Source organism: Vanacampus margaritifer, chromosome 1 (assembly GCF_051991255.1).
Source record: "Vanacampus margaritifer isolate UIUO_Vmar chromosome 1, RoL_Vmar_1.0, whole genome shotgun sequence".
Taxonomy (NCBI): domain Eukaryota; kingdom Metazoa; phylum Chordata; class Actinopteri; order Syngnathiformes; family Syngnathidae; genus Vanacampus; species Vanacampus margaritifer.
The window spans coordinates 32,130,689-32,144,226 of record NC_135432.1 but is presented as its reverse complement, the minus strand read 5'-3'; the positions used below and the strand labels follow the sequence as shown (position 1 = coordinate 32,144,226).

General features: G+C 41.7%; 1 protein-coding gene across 3 annotated transcripts in view; it reads right to left on the bottom strand.

The window, feature by feature from the left end:
- The window catches only part of LOC144037254 (nuclear receptor coactivator 3-like), a 70,431-nt gene that overhangs the window by 16,985 nt on the left and 39,908 nt on the right, over positions 1 to 13,538 (bottom strand). For all 3 annotated transcript variants that reach the window (XM_077548594.1, XM_077548612.1, XM_077548605.1), the window contains exons 2-3: positions 4,250 to 4,357; positions 400 to 560 (exon numbers count right to left, since the gene is read on the bottom strand). In XM_077548594.1, the coding sequence (XP_077404720.1) occupies positions 400 to 560; positions 4,250 to 4,341 (253 nt within the window). In that variant the 5' untranslated portion in view covers positions 4,342 to 4,357. The remainder of the gene's footprint in view (positions 1 to 399; positions 561 to 4,249; positions 4,358 to 13,538) is intronic.

Below are 13,538 nucleotides of genomic sequence, written 5' to 3'. Positions count from 1 at the left end.
AATTCTCCCTTCTAATTAACCTTTAACTTGCTTCAAGATCAGAGTTAAAAGATTATTAGCAACAGAACCCAAACAGGGAAATGCAGCTTGAAGACAAGTGAGGATTTGGCCCTTTGGCAGAACGGATGTGATTACCTGCAAAACGCTCAGTTAAATGGCCAATCCACAGCTGCCCCCCCCTCCCCCACCCCACACACATGCATAAATGACAGGTTCACACAACTCTGCCAATGTTTACTCACATCCTCACAAACAAATAGTTGAAGTTGTGAAATTTGAGGGAGATGAATGACTGATTCACCCTTGCACCTGGGCTTTGAAGTGTGCGTGTACTCTCGTTGCCAGTCCCCACAACCCTTGATTTCACGCAACTTCCAAACAATCAGTCCGACAACTCACCCTGTTCTTTGATCTGTCGGATCTGCCGCACCGTCTCCTTGAGGATGGCGCATTTGTCCGGTTTGACATTGAAACTGTCGATGTCGCTGAGGTTGGCCGAGATCAGCTCAGCCAGCTCCTCGATGTACTTGCTTTCCTGCTCCCGCCGCTTCCTGTCACTCCTACAGGTGGGAACGTTCAGCAGTTAAGTGAATGCTGCGAGCAAAGACCCATCGTGGGCTGTTTATCTGATGCACTTCCAGAATATCAACTCATGTGTTTAAGAAGTGGTTGATTCAGTTTCGCTAGAAGCAGCATACTGTATCACGCAAATTGGGGATGCACGATAATGCTAATTTCAACCGATACCAATAAACCAATAAGTCTAGCATGTACAAATACATTGAAACATTGTGTAAAGCACCACAAAGCTGAATTTTCTTGATATCTCTGCTTCAAAGACAAACAGTAACTCATTTTGAGTTTACCAAAACAAAACAGTCACGTTTTAAAAATGCAACAAAAAACTGTGAGGGTGTTGTGGAATTTTCAGAAGTTAGTCAAGATGAATAAAACAGTCTTTGTCTTTTGGGTTTCTTTATATTTAAAGAAAAAATACACAAGTCTTACAGAGCAGTCTATAAGAAGTGATCTATGAGAGTGTGCGCAGTAAATTATCATGGGAAGATTTTTATGCAGCAAGGTTAGGTTTTGGGAGGAGAAGGAGAGGGTCAGCTAGATAGGAAAGCAAGAAGTCTGTTCCGAGCAGGCTTATCAGTCAAGGTCAATTCGATATTGCTTCATGTACAAGAAATAAAAAGCTCATTGTTAACTCTTTTACTGCCAAGGACATTAAATGACGTTTAGTAAAAACTTACGGAGGGCTGCCAAGGACGTTAAAAGACGTTCTCCAATTATTATTATTATTTTTTTGGGGGAAACGGGTGGAGGAAAGTTTCAAGCAGATCGAGTTAGCCTAATGACTATTTTTGGCCCCTAGATGGCAGCGATGACTCTTTTGACAAGATTGGGTAGGCGTCAGTAGAAGACGTGAGGCGGAGCTAGAGGGGACAATGGCTGGGGATGGGAAGCGAAAATGGCGACCGGTTGCAAGCAGCTCACGCTTGAGCATTTTTTCCAAAGACGAAAAGCATCGACCAGTGCTAAAGAGCACATTGATGACAACGATGATCATCATCGATGATGATGATGATGGTGACTCCGAGGTTGGAAGCGTTGACGCGGCAGTAGAAGACGTGAGGCGGAGCTAGATGGCTGAAGAAGCGAACAATGGCGACCGGTTGCAAGCAGCTCATCGACCAATGCTGAAGAGCACAGTGATGACGACGATGATGATGATGGTGGCTCCGAGGTTGACGCCGAAGTTGGAAGCGTTGACGCCGAAGTTGGAAGCGTTGACGCAGCGGCTATGACCACGTCATAAAGCCTCACCAGCTAGCAATGCTAACACCGGAAAACGCGGAGCACAACCGAGCACTTCTGCACAGGCGGACGTTCAATCGGACGATGAAGAGTACTCCGAGTCCAATGCATATTCATCGGAGGAGTGGGTACAGTCTGCTACTTGCTATTCCCCGGAAAAAAAGGCCGTCAAGAAAGTGTAACGTCTGCACGCGAAAGGGGCAATCGCAGTGAAACAAATCTGTTGTGCAAATCCTGCTCCGTCTCCTTGCACGCAGGGGAGCGTTACAAAAAGAAAAACTGTATTTGAAACATCCACATAATTGTAAAAACAGTTGCACACATTTGTAAATAGTTTGCGAAATTGTTTTGTCAAATTGTTACACTGTTGAATGGAAATAAATGTATTTTGCAATCTAAAAACACTTTTTCATTGTTGGTGGTAAGTGTTTTACAGAAGTAAAGCACTGTTTAGGTGTTTGTGGCATCATTCATGGACAAAAAGAAGTGTAGAATTCACTAGAGTGCATGAAATAACATCGTTTCACAAAAAGCTCGTTTTCTCCGTTTTTTTGTTTCAAAACAGAGCATTTCGGTGAAATTAACCATTTTTCTATTGTTGATTACTGAAAAACGGAATAAGTTAGAAACAGACTTTTTTTTCTGATGAAAGATGAGAGTTCAATCTTTCATTTGGTAGTATGTGTGTTTCCATAGTCCAAACACAACATTTTCTGTGGACCTTGAAAGATCAGTCAAAATGCTTAAATCGGCTGGCACTGGCGGCATCCCTTTTCTGAAAACGTATGGCAGTCAAAGAGTTAAATACAGGTGTCCACAATACAGCATAAACGTATGTTAATATGTGTTAAATCGTTTTTTTTCCATAACAGGACAGTAAAGAAAGCCCCCATTGGCGACTGCCATGTCGCCATGATGCATCTTCTGTGAGCACGAGGTTGTGCGCATTATGACGTCACAAATATGCAACACTACCATAGGAGAGGGGAGGGGTTGTGGAGTTGGGAACAACCACAACAGATGGACCAACGCGGCATGTCTACTATTATTGGCGGATTTGTTTGTTATCTGGTTTATCTGAATGACGCCAAATTGGTCGATGATTGCCGTTAATTATCGGCCACGCAAATTCAAATGAAATTCAAAATATTGTTCTTTACATTCTTCCAAACTTGGAAGTAGAGTGCAATTTTTCCAAAAGTTCAATATTTTAGGTTTAGAACCACCCATTATTGACTTTTGAGATGAGCACGTCAATCACTCGGCAATTGTCAACAGTCGGGACAACCTTCCGTCATCGTCAATCCGGCAATACTTCAAGCTGAACCATCAATCTGTCATTCATCGACTGCTCAGCAAAATGAGTGTCCGTCAATGTTTCTGTCATTCGAAGTATTGGTATTGTACAATGTTTTACAATAAAACACAATTAGAACATGGATGGTGTAGGCTGTTAACCTTGCTCTCTGCAAGCTCAATTCTCAGGGAATTTTACAAACTCCCCAGAATACATCTTGTACCGAGCCCGCTGATTTTCACCGATCACCAATCACAGAGCAACATTGTGTTTGGGGGCGGGATATGCAGCTGTGACGAAACCAGGAAGCGCCAAAACCGTAGGAAACAAACTAACCTAACATGGACAAATGGACGCTGCAATTAATTCTGTTCTTGCAGAATTACTCACCGTCCGCCTCCCCCCCACCACTACGAGAACGAAGAGGACATTTTCATCCGTGGCCGTGATTGGTCAAAACAAAAGTTAGGTAGACGTGCACAAGACAGCCTTGTCCAATCAGCTGGAAGTATTGTACAGAATGTCCCGCCTTTTCCGAGCAAATCCCCATGGAGCAGTCCCAGATTGATATTGTGAGGAACTCCCTTAAATTAATCACAATTATCAATCTGGCTACTGCCAGGTTAGTAGGCTGTTGATTATGAAAAAAATTGGGATCGAGATTGGCAGGTAAGATTTTTTAAAGATCGGGGACCAGCGGTTGGCCAGAAAATTGGGATGAGTGCGTGCCTAAATCCAAGGGTAATATTTACTTCCAAGGCATTTTTTACTTCTCATTTAATTAATTTGTTATTTTTCCCATGGCCAAATGCCCATCTCTCATTTAAGCCACATCATTTTGTCATTTAGTTCCAATAATACAGAGCCTTGTTTTGGGTGAACCATGACATGACCATACAAGCCAATCTGAGCTATACTTTTATACTGTCTATAAAAGATACAAACAAACATCTCTCTCAGCCAAATTTGTTAAATATAAAGTCCCAACCAAATATATGAAAAAAAGTTAAAGTCTAAGAATAAAAAATATATATATATAATTAATAATTATTTGATCAAGTCTGTCTATAAACACAATTGAAGTACAAGAATCACATGATCTGTTGTATTTTGCTGATCAGTCACACTCACCCGAGACCAGGTGTGTCGCAAGTGGAGAGTTTGCGTTTCCGGTTTTCTGAGATCAGAGGTTCCATGGAGTTCTCCCCCAAACTGCTCATCATGTACACATATCAGCACCTGCATCAAGGCAGAAATAACGTTAATCAGACTAGAGTTTCCTAGCTCTCATTCTGACTTGCGAGCGTGTGAATTGAAATTCCTGTTGCAATCAGTCGAAATAACACGTGTGGGGCAAGTTGTAAATTGCAATTATCAGGACAAAATATGCCTTTATCACGCATATGATAATCTGCTGGCAGGGAGTAACAAACACAAACACGTCTGCAGGCCTCTTCCGCTGAGAGAGCATGAGAGTAAGAATGTGAGTTTGTTTGTGTATTTGTGTACGTGGGAGTTCATCAGCTCCCCCTCACAAACGCACACAGACAGGATTAGCAGTGTCTCTGATGAAAAGACACGCAGCACAACTAACCCCGTTAGACAGCCGTCTGTCTCCCATAATGCATCACGTTTGGTCTCCAGGAAGTGAGCTGATAAAGGTTGTTGGGAGGCAAAGCAGATGGAAAGAGAGGAGGAGGAGGAGGAGGAAGAGGGGAAGGAAGGAAGGAAAAGAAGATATTAGGGACGGAGGGTGGGAGAAGCCGTTGAGCTCTGATTGGGCACTTTCTTTGCCACAGTGACAGCGACAGGCACTGGGGAGAGGTGGGAGGAAGGGGGAGAGTGAACACAACTATAGACGGAGACACAGAAAATGCAGAGGACTAGAAAAAAAAAAATGGAGAAAAGAAGCAGGGCGAGGGAGTGGGTAGGGGCGGGCGGTCAGTAGGGAGGAAGAGACAAGCATGTCAAAAAGACAAACAGGTGAGAGGAGAGGAAGAAGAAGAGAAGATTGAGCGCCAGTGCTCCACGTTGCGCGTGCGCTGCAATGAGTGGCCTGAAAGCCGCCAGCAACCCTCTTAACCTTCACAGCCGGCGCAGCGTTTTCATTTCATTGATTACATGGTTATCCTCTGACCAGACTGCCGCCTCTGCTGCATAGCAATCCAGATTCACGGCAGAAGTGAGACAACAGCGTCTCATTTAATCACCACGCAACCTCGTCTCAATGTCTCATTTCTTTGCCAGAATTGAAAAATCTCAAGCTGACATGAGTAGTAAACTACGATGGCGTATTAGGGCCACGTAGTAATAGATATTTTTTTAGAGGGCGGGGGCAATATTCCGAGAAAAAACACTCGAGAAATACACGTAGCGTAGCTATAGTCTAATCATGTGAGGATTCGTTGGTGGTTAATGGGACGACACCGTTTCTAAAATAAAAAGGCAGGTTGGAGACGGATTCATTCTGAAATTTAAACTTTACTCTTCATTCACCGCAGCCAGAGCGACAACACTTCCTGATCCACTATCAGCTGACTAACACTATCCAATCAGATGCTAGCATACCATAGGTAAATGCAAGTGAATGGCGGAGAGCTGCAGATTCGACACATCAACTTAGCTTACTTGTACAAAAAAAATACCAAAATGTATAAACGTGTAAATAATAATTCTGGAAACATAAATGTACAAGTATATATACATTTTAACAAATTAACTTAAATCCTTGATTGTCCGGGTGTGGATTTTCGCAAAGCAAGGCGTCTTTGTCGCTGGCCAGTGGCCGTACACAACGGTTCAAAGAGCCAATGCTTCACATGATATGGCTAATCTATGCTAAAGCAATTACTATCTCCTTATTTGGAAACCCGACTGAAAAGTATTGGCACAAACAGTCGAGTAGTACGCTACGTGTATTTCTCTTAAGTTTTTTTCTGTCGCCAATTGGCCACTTTCTAAAGTTGCAAATTTGCCAGTTCTAAAGAAAAAAATTGCAAGTTTATAAAGTGGCAAATTTGAGAGTTTTCCCCCCCGCCCTAAATATATAAATACACGGCCCTCATATGCCGTTGTAGCAAACACTTGGATTCATGTATAGTGCTAATTAAAACAGGGACAAGTGGCCACATAAGGTATGTCTTCAAGTCTAGGTGAAATTGTTGTGAATTCTCACACAACCGCCTTCTTGCTTTTGAGATTTTCAATCAGATTTCCCTCTTAATCTCTCTCGAGAATCTCCTCCCATCTGTCCGTCAGCCTCATTGCTTTTTCGTCAGCTCACCTGCCTGCTGCTTACCAGGAGACAATCAGCACACTTGCTGGCTGAGGAGGTAACAAGGCAGAGGTATAAAGTCAGGGTTGGACAAGAGGTCTGCCTTTGCCGCCACTACTCGCGCCCATCCGAGCCGCCCGCCCTCCCACCTGCCAAACTCTTGATGGAGCTCTCCGAAAGGGAGTTGCTCTAATTGTGGAGTGAATGAAACGGCCTCAGAGAATGGTTGATTAGGAGGCCGCTGAATGCCCGGGGGAAATGGGTCACCTCCAGCCTGAGCCTGGCGTGGGCCGCCCGCTTTTTCCAGTGCAGGGATAAAGTCAATTACACGCCACAGGCAGTGGGACCTGGTGGCAGAGAGGCAGCCTGGTCATGCCGGGCACAATACCGCAGCGGGGGGCGGTGGGAAGAAGAAGACGCCGAGCGAAGGAAATAGGAGATGGTGTTGGCAGCGCTGAGGGAAGGATGCTGATTTAAAGCTGAAACTAAGAGGAAAAGGCCAGCACAATAAAGCTTGTCTGAACTGGTCTGGCTCCAAAAATGTACACACACGGATGCTCATAATGAAGACTTGCTACCATGAAATTAACTGTGATAACTGAATTAGTTTCATCAACAAACCAAATTCCATTCACGATAACCTCGACCTTAAAGAATGAGAGAAGACAGCAGAGGACTGAAGTCACAAGTTTGAACATTCTTCCCGTGATTGCAGGGATTTTCCGCGGGTACTGCAGCTTCTTTCCACATTTTAAAGTGAAGACTCTAAATAGCCCAAAGGCGCAAATGTGCTTGTTGACACTAAAGAGGACAAGTTGTTGAAAATGGATGGATGGTCTGGACTATGGATGTTCGATAACACTCAACACTTGAGTAGTCACCGATACCAATACCAGTAGGGGTGTTAGAGAAAAAAAATTGATTCGATATGCGGCGATTTTCAAACATCATTTTTTTTTATGGGAATGTTCAACAAAACGTCTTAGGGTTAGGACTCACACATCAAGCATGGAAGAATGTTATTTTAATGGAACATTAAGCCTTAATACTTTATTTCAGTGCTGTTCAAACATGAAACAGACTGCAACCTGTTTGTTAAATGCAGTGGCTCAGTTATAAGGCTGAATTTTCAGATAAATAAATACATTTTCATACACATTTTACAGTGTACATGTACAAGTTTACTGATCAGTATTTTCAAAATTTCAGTAAAAAAAATAAAAAAATAAAAAATCGCAATAATCAATTTATAGATTTGTATCGGGATTAATCGGTATCGAATCGTGACCTATGAAACGCCAGGTACTAGGCAATTCACACCCCTAAATACCAGTTACCAATACTACTAGTAAACAAAATTCCCCCCCAAAAATTGCAAATCATTTAAAAGAAAGACCTATAAATCCCAACATTGTAGTTTTCCTTAAAATTACATGAAATGAATGGCAATTTTCTATTCCTTTAATTTCTAATTTGTCGTTCCTGATTATAAAATGGCCACTAGAGGGCGGTGGATATGGTATTGGCCACCGTCACAAGTACGGATGCCTTAAAATAAGATTGGTATCTACCTGGTAACGGTACTCGCCCATCCCTAATCTGGACTGACCATAGTCACATTGGCAGCTATCCAATACGATTTTGTACGCACATTTGGAAGAAACCTTGTGATCTGAGGGTACCCGGTTAATGTTTTTGTTTTCTACTGTTGCCTGAAAAGTGCCAACAAACATGAAAATAAAATCAGATGAGTTGTTTGCCTTGAGCTATTTAAAGTAAATCCTTTCTTTCGTGGCAATTCATTAGCTGGCATTCCATTTCTTGTTGAATTAATCAGCAAAGGGTTTGAGTTAGTGAAATGTGCTCAGGATGCAGACGGCACACGTCTCATTGTGGCCCTCCATCATGCCAGTCATTCTTTCGTAATCTCGGTTGACAAAGCAAGCGGCCCCCGTTGGCAGTGAAAACACCAGACAGTGTCGCACCAGTAAAGTAGGGGGAGGAGTAGAATGCTATAAAAGTTAGAATAACACCAGTTTAAGATGCAATGTGGAGTTTGTCACTTTTCTACTCCCGACTGCCACCGCTGGCCTGAAGTGTAACTGCAGCATTGGTGTCAATGGTGCACATGCGAGTAGATGTGAGAGAATAAACTCAATAATATTGAGTTGTTATATTATATAATATTCTCAATAATAAGCATCTGAGAGTTGAAATGAGCTCGGAATTGTTATTTACACACAGCACAATTGATTTTGCCATCACACTGAATTGTTCAATGACAAATAGTTGGCAAATATTAAAGAGAAAGAAAGACTCGGTGAAAATGAACCTTTCCCCGTACTCTCTGCAGTCATCGCATGCCCCTCCTCGAATTTACCCCCTTGCTGGCCTCAAATGTATTCATCTTGTTATCTGTGCAATAACAGAGCATCAGCAGCAGCGTGTGAATGAAAGCGAGTGCGATTTCGTTAAGTCTGCGCACGCGCTCCTGTGGTGTCACCTGCCGACGGAGGTAAAAGATTAATGCTCTCCTACAGCCACGGCGGCAGGCAGAGCACAAGGAATAATTTGATTTCGCCTTCTGTGTATATGCTTCCTCCCCACACTTCATTTTCTCATCTGCCTGAAAAGCCTCCTCCTTCATCTTCGAGGCGCCACTGGGCGAACCCACTTCCTGTCTTGATGTAAACCCTGACAAAGGCGCGAACCCGCCAACACACCTCCATAAAACATTAGCATCAGAAAACACATGCCACTCTGTGGTTTTAGCTCAGGGTGTTGCAAGAATGTGGCAACAACAAGAAACTCTCTCAACCTGGTACACCGTTGCCATGCCAACCGCGTTGGATAAGAGCACACCTGAGCACTGAGGTGACGGACAATCAGACCCCCACCCCTTATGGTGGCTGGTCAGTCAAATCTGGAGGAAAACGGAATGAGAGTAAAAAAGGTCAGGTTCTTTGCTACATTTCTCAAAACGACTCCAATTTTCACTCAATAGTCAAGTTTCCATCCAAATGTTTCGAAATTTTTACGTGAATTTTGTGACAATGCGCAAAACGGACATGCGACTTATGCCCGTTTCCATCCGCTCTTCTTTTGCCAATATGCGGCGCGAGATGACGTAGTGACGGAACTTTGGGACAATGGGGAGTTCCAGGTGGGAATGTTGGTTTTGACGGACTGAACGGAAGTAGTTTGTCTTGTTGGCTTCCCTCCCGCATGTAAGTGAAGTATGTCGTTACATTGAGAGTTAATGTTAAATAAAGCCATCTAATATTGCATTCATGTTTTTTTTCTTTAATTAATTATAAAAAGAATCGTGTTTCTTCGTCTCCCCAAACATATCTTACTTTATCAGCCGCCGTTTCTTGTGAATACAAACGTGCGTGTGACGTAGTATCGGTCAAAACGTGCGACGTATATCCGGTCTTGGAGTCGCTTATTCACAAAACATGTTTCCATCGCCAAAATGTGCATTTTCCTTTTTTCAAAACCCTTCAAAAACAACCCCCTCCAAGCGTCCAAACTTTTTTTTCTCAAATTTTTTGTCTTTTTTTTTAAATTTTTTTTATTTCTGGCGTTTCCATTCAGTTTCTTTTTCACAATTCTTGAAAATTCGAATAAAAATAGGTGGATGGAAACCCCCACACACATAAAAAAACAGTTTCTCATCAAGTTGAAAATGCTTTTGCACATCCACGCAAACGATTATGTACAATTTTTTATTATTTTCCTTTTTTTTTTTAAAATTGCTTGTCAGTGATAAAAAATATAGGGACGCTGTATAATGGTCTCACACCCCACAAAATGTTGGCCATAAGGCCTTTGTATAAATCTTTACATGGAAAACTAGTTGTTTGAAGTGAAGATAATTGAGAATTTGTGGCCCAAAGGAAGTAGGAAGACTGTACTGTAATTTCTACATGTGTAGGAGATTGTCCCATTTCTGCTTTTTTTCTTTGTGCTATGCAGTGCTCTGCTTTGCCTATCTGCATCAAAATCAGACAGTTTGTCAAAAATTTACAGTACAAAGAGTTAACTAAACTCCTGGCATCGGGCAGAATCCACGTGCCTTCAAAATCATCACTTTTCAGGAGAGCCCAAAAATGTCACGTTTGTTCAAGCATTAACATAGCGTCATCAAAGATAGAAAGCCCTTTTCAACACTTTAAATTGGTCAATAATTGGTCAAAATAATACCCACGCATATGCACTGACCAATAGTATAGATTTGTGAAAGCAATATGACATTTGCCAAATTTTGAAAACAGGTTTCAGCCTGACACCAGCAAAAAGTGAAATGTTTATCTTGCCCAGTCTCTTGCAAACAATCCTCCACAGTCCCAAAGGTGTAACTTTCAATTTCCAATGCTGAATTTGTCAACAAAACTTATGTTGCAATTTATATCAGAACGTCGCTTCAGAGTACGCTGACTAAGCAATTTCTATACACAAAGACTCCTTGTTCTGATGTTCGGTGACACAAATATTTACTTTTGAGCGATGTACTAAAGATTTTGAGGAAGAAAATGGCTTTTGTAGGGGAACCATGACCATTTGTATGAATTTGAAAAATGCGCATACTGTTTTGCAAATTTTAATTTTCACTGAGAAATGTACCAAAGCGACTGAGAAAAACTAATAAGAGACGATGAGACGATAGAACCAATCTAGCGATTTTGCCGCCCAGCTAAGACAGCACATTTGAGTAAGCCTTGTAAAAAAATTAAAAAAAGTCCAGTGGCACTCGCCAGTCGACATGAGGTACTTGAGTGCTGCTAGCTGCTAAATGCTAGAGCCGCTGCTAAACATTGGCAACAGGCGCTGTACAATGTCAGCGTAATTATGTCTTTGTGTTATGCACCCTTAATTACCATTTGAATGTGATTTCAGGACTAAGTCGCGTTGTTGACATCAGTAGTAACTAACATGATAAACAATTTCAAAATAAAATCTTTTCAAGGCATTGATCTCGATTTTATTTGGTAAGTTCAGGTTTATTCTGAAGTTGGCCTTCTCAGCTGGCGTGTACTGTCATGCTTAGCCGTTGGCTTGACTACTACACGTAAATAAGCGGCAAATTCCAATTACTCGAGGACTCGTTTCAGCCCGAATCAACACTATACTGTATATTTCAATATAAGGGATATTACAACATTAAAAACATAATTACAGAGCCAAAAACGCATGCAAAGGAGGCTTGATTAACTCATTCAATTCCCAGTCATTTTCACTGAAGCAACCCCCTTTGCTCCCGACTGTTTCACTGGATTTTGACTGGTTTTGCAAGGCCCACGGAATATTGTGATCTATTACTACAAAACATGAAACCTGCCAAAAGAAAGATTAGAGTATCTTCTTTAGTTAGGGTTAGGATTCACACATCAAGCATGGAAGAATGTTATATTAATGGAACATTAAGCCTTAATATTTTAATTCAGTGCTGTTCAAACATGAAACAGACTGCAACTTGTTAAATGTAGTGACTCAGTTATAAGCCTGAATTTTCAGATAATTTAATTTTCATACAAATTTTACAGTGTACATGTACAAGTTTACTGATTAGTATTTTCTAAATTTGAGTAAAAAAAAAAAATAAAATAAAAAATAAAATTGCAACAATCAATTTATAGATTCGCATCGGGATTAATCGGTATCGAATCAAATCGTGACCTATGAATCGTGATACGAATTGAATCGCCAGATACTAGGCAATTCACACCCCTATTATTTACCATCACTATAAGATAGATGGTGAATAATGTTATGTCATTTTGAATAGTGATTTGACCTTGTTGTCTACAATATTGTTTTCTTGGATTATTATGTTTAAAAGAACAAATGACCTTGCAAAGTGTACCATGATTAGCATTACATTTTCAGCCTCTAATGCACATTAGAAGTCAATGTTCTTTTCTTTTTGTTTTTTTCCTGTCTGTCTGTTGAAGACAAATGCATTTTGAAGCAATTTTTACTTTTTGTTTTCATCTTTGTATTAGTATAACATAATTGTGCATGGTTAGGCATGATGTCATGTTTGCAAATGTGTAAATCTTGCATTGAAGTTTGCTTTGGGGGGGTGGGGGGTTGGGGGGGATCGCAACAAAATTGAAATCGCAATATCCGTCAGAAAAATCGCAATTCAATTATTTTCTTAACATCGTTCAGCCCTAGTTAAAAGTAGAATACAGTGTAACTTTAAAGATAGCCCTGGGGCAAAAACAGCCAATTAATCCTTGCTTTAACCATATGAAGACTTCTCCTAAACGGCAAATATCAGATTGTGCTTTGTGGCTGAAGAGAAACAAAAACATTATTGGGCTAATTCCAGCCATTGTGATCTGAAAAAGAAAGCTAATCGCTTAATTTGTGTCAATTTAATTCTTGATAAGATCATCAGCGTGTACATGGTGCATGTGTGTGTGTTTTGGCCACTCTGGCTTGTTGGCGCAGCTTAAGTGCACCGTCTCAACAATCACGGGAGAGATCCCGTGGGGGAATCGAGTGTGTAACCATGGAGAGCGCTGGGCGTTTCCATGACTCCCTGTCATCTGTAAAACACACCACCAGTATGTCTCATGTTCATCTTGTTGCTGCGTGCGCGTGTGTGGTTACATTTTAGGAAAAGGTCTATATAGGCAAGCACACCAAAATGTGCCAAAATGTGTGTGTATGTTTACATGTGTGCGTGTGCTTTCGTGTGCCATTGACCGTCAGCGACCTGACCGCTGGCTGCACTCATGATTAGGAGCAGATGGGGGCTGTGCGTGTGTGCGCGCGCGCGCGTGTGTTTGTAGGAGTGGGGAGGCGGATGCTCCACTTTAAGTGATGTATGGACTCTAACACACCAACAAAGACCCTCCTTCAGACGGTGTGTTTCCTTTTAATTGAGAGTGGAGATAAATGGAGTTGGAGAGCGACATCTCAAGCATGCATGAGCGGGAAATCCTGCTCCTCGTGCTAACTTTGAAAAAGCCATGAAAAGTGGAGTGGATGTAAGTGTTAACAGCATGTGGTTCTGCGCACTATGGAGTATAAAAAGGCAGTGCCAATATGCTGTAACACTTTTCACTTTGCACCCCCCCACCCCCCGTATCATGAGCATGTCAGTTTGTCTGTACGCTCCTCAATTAGAGGAGC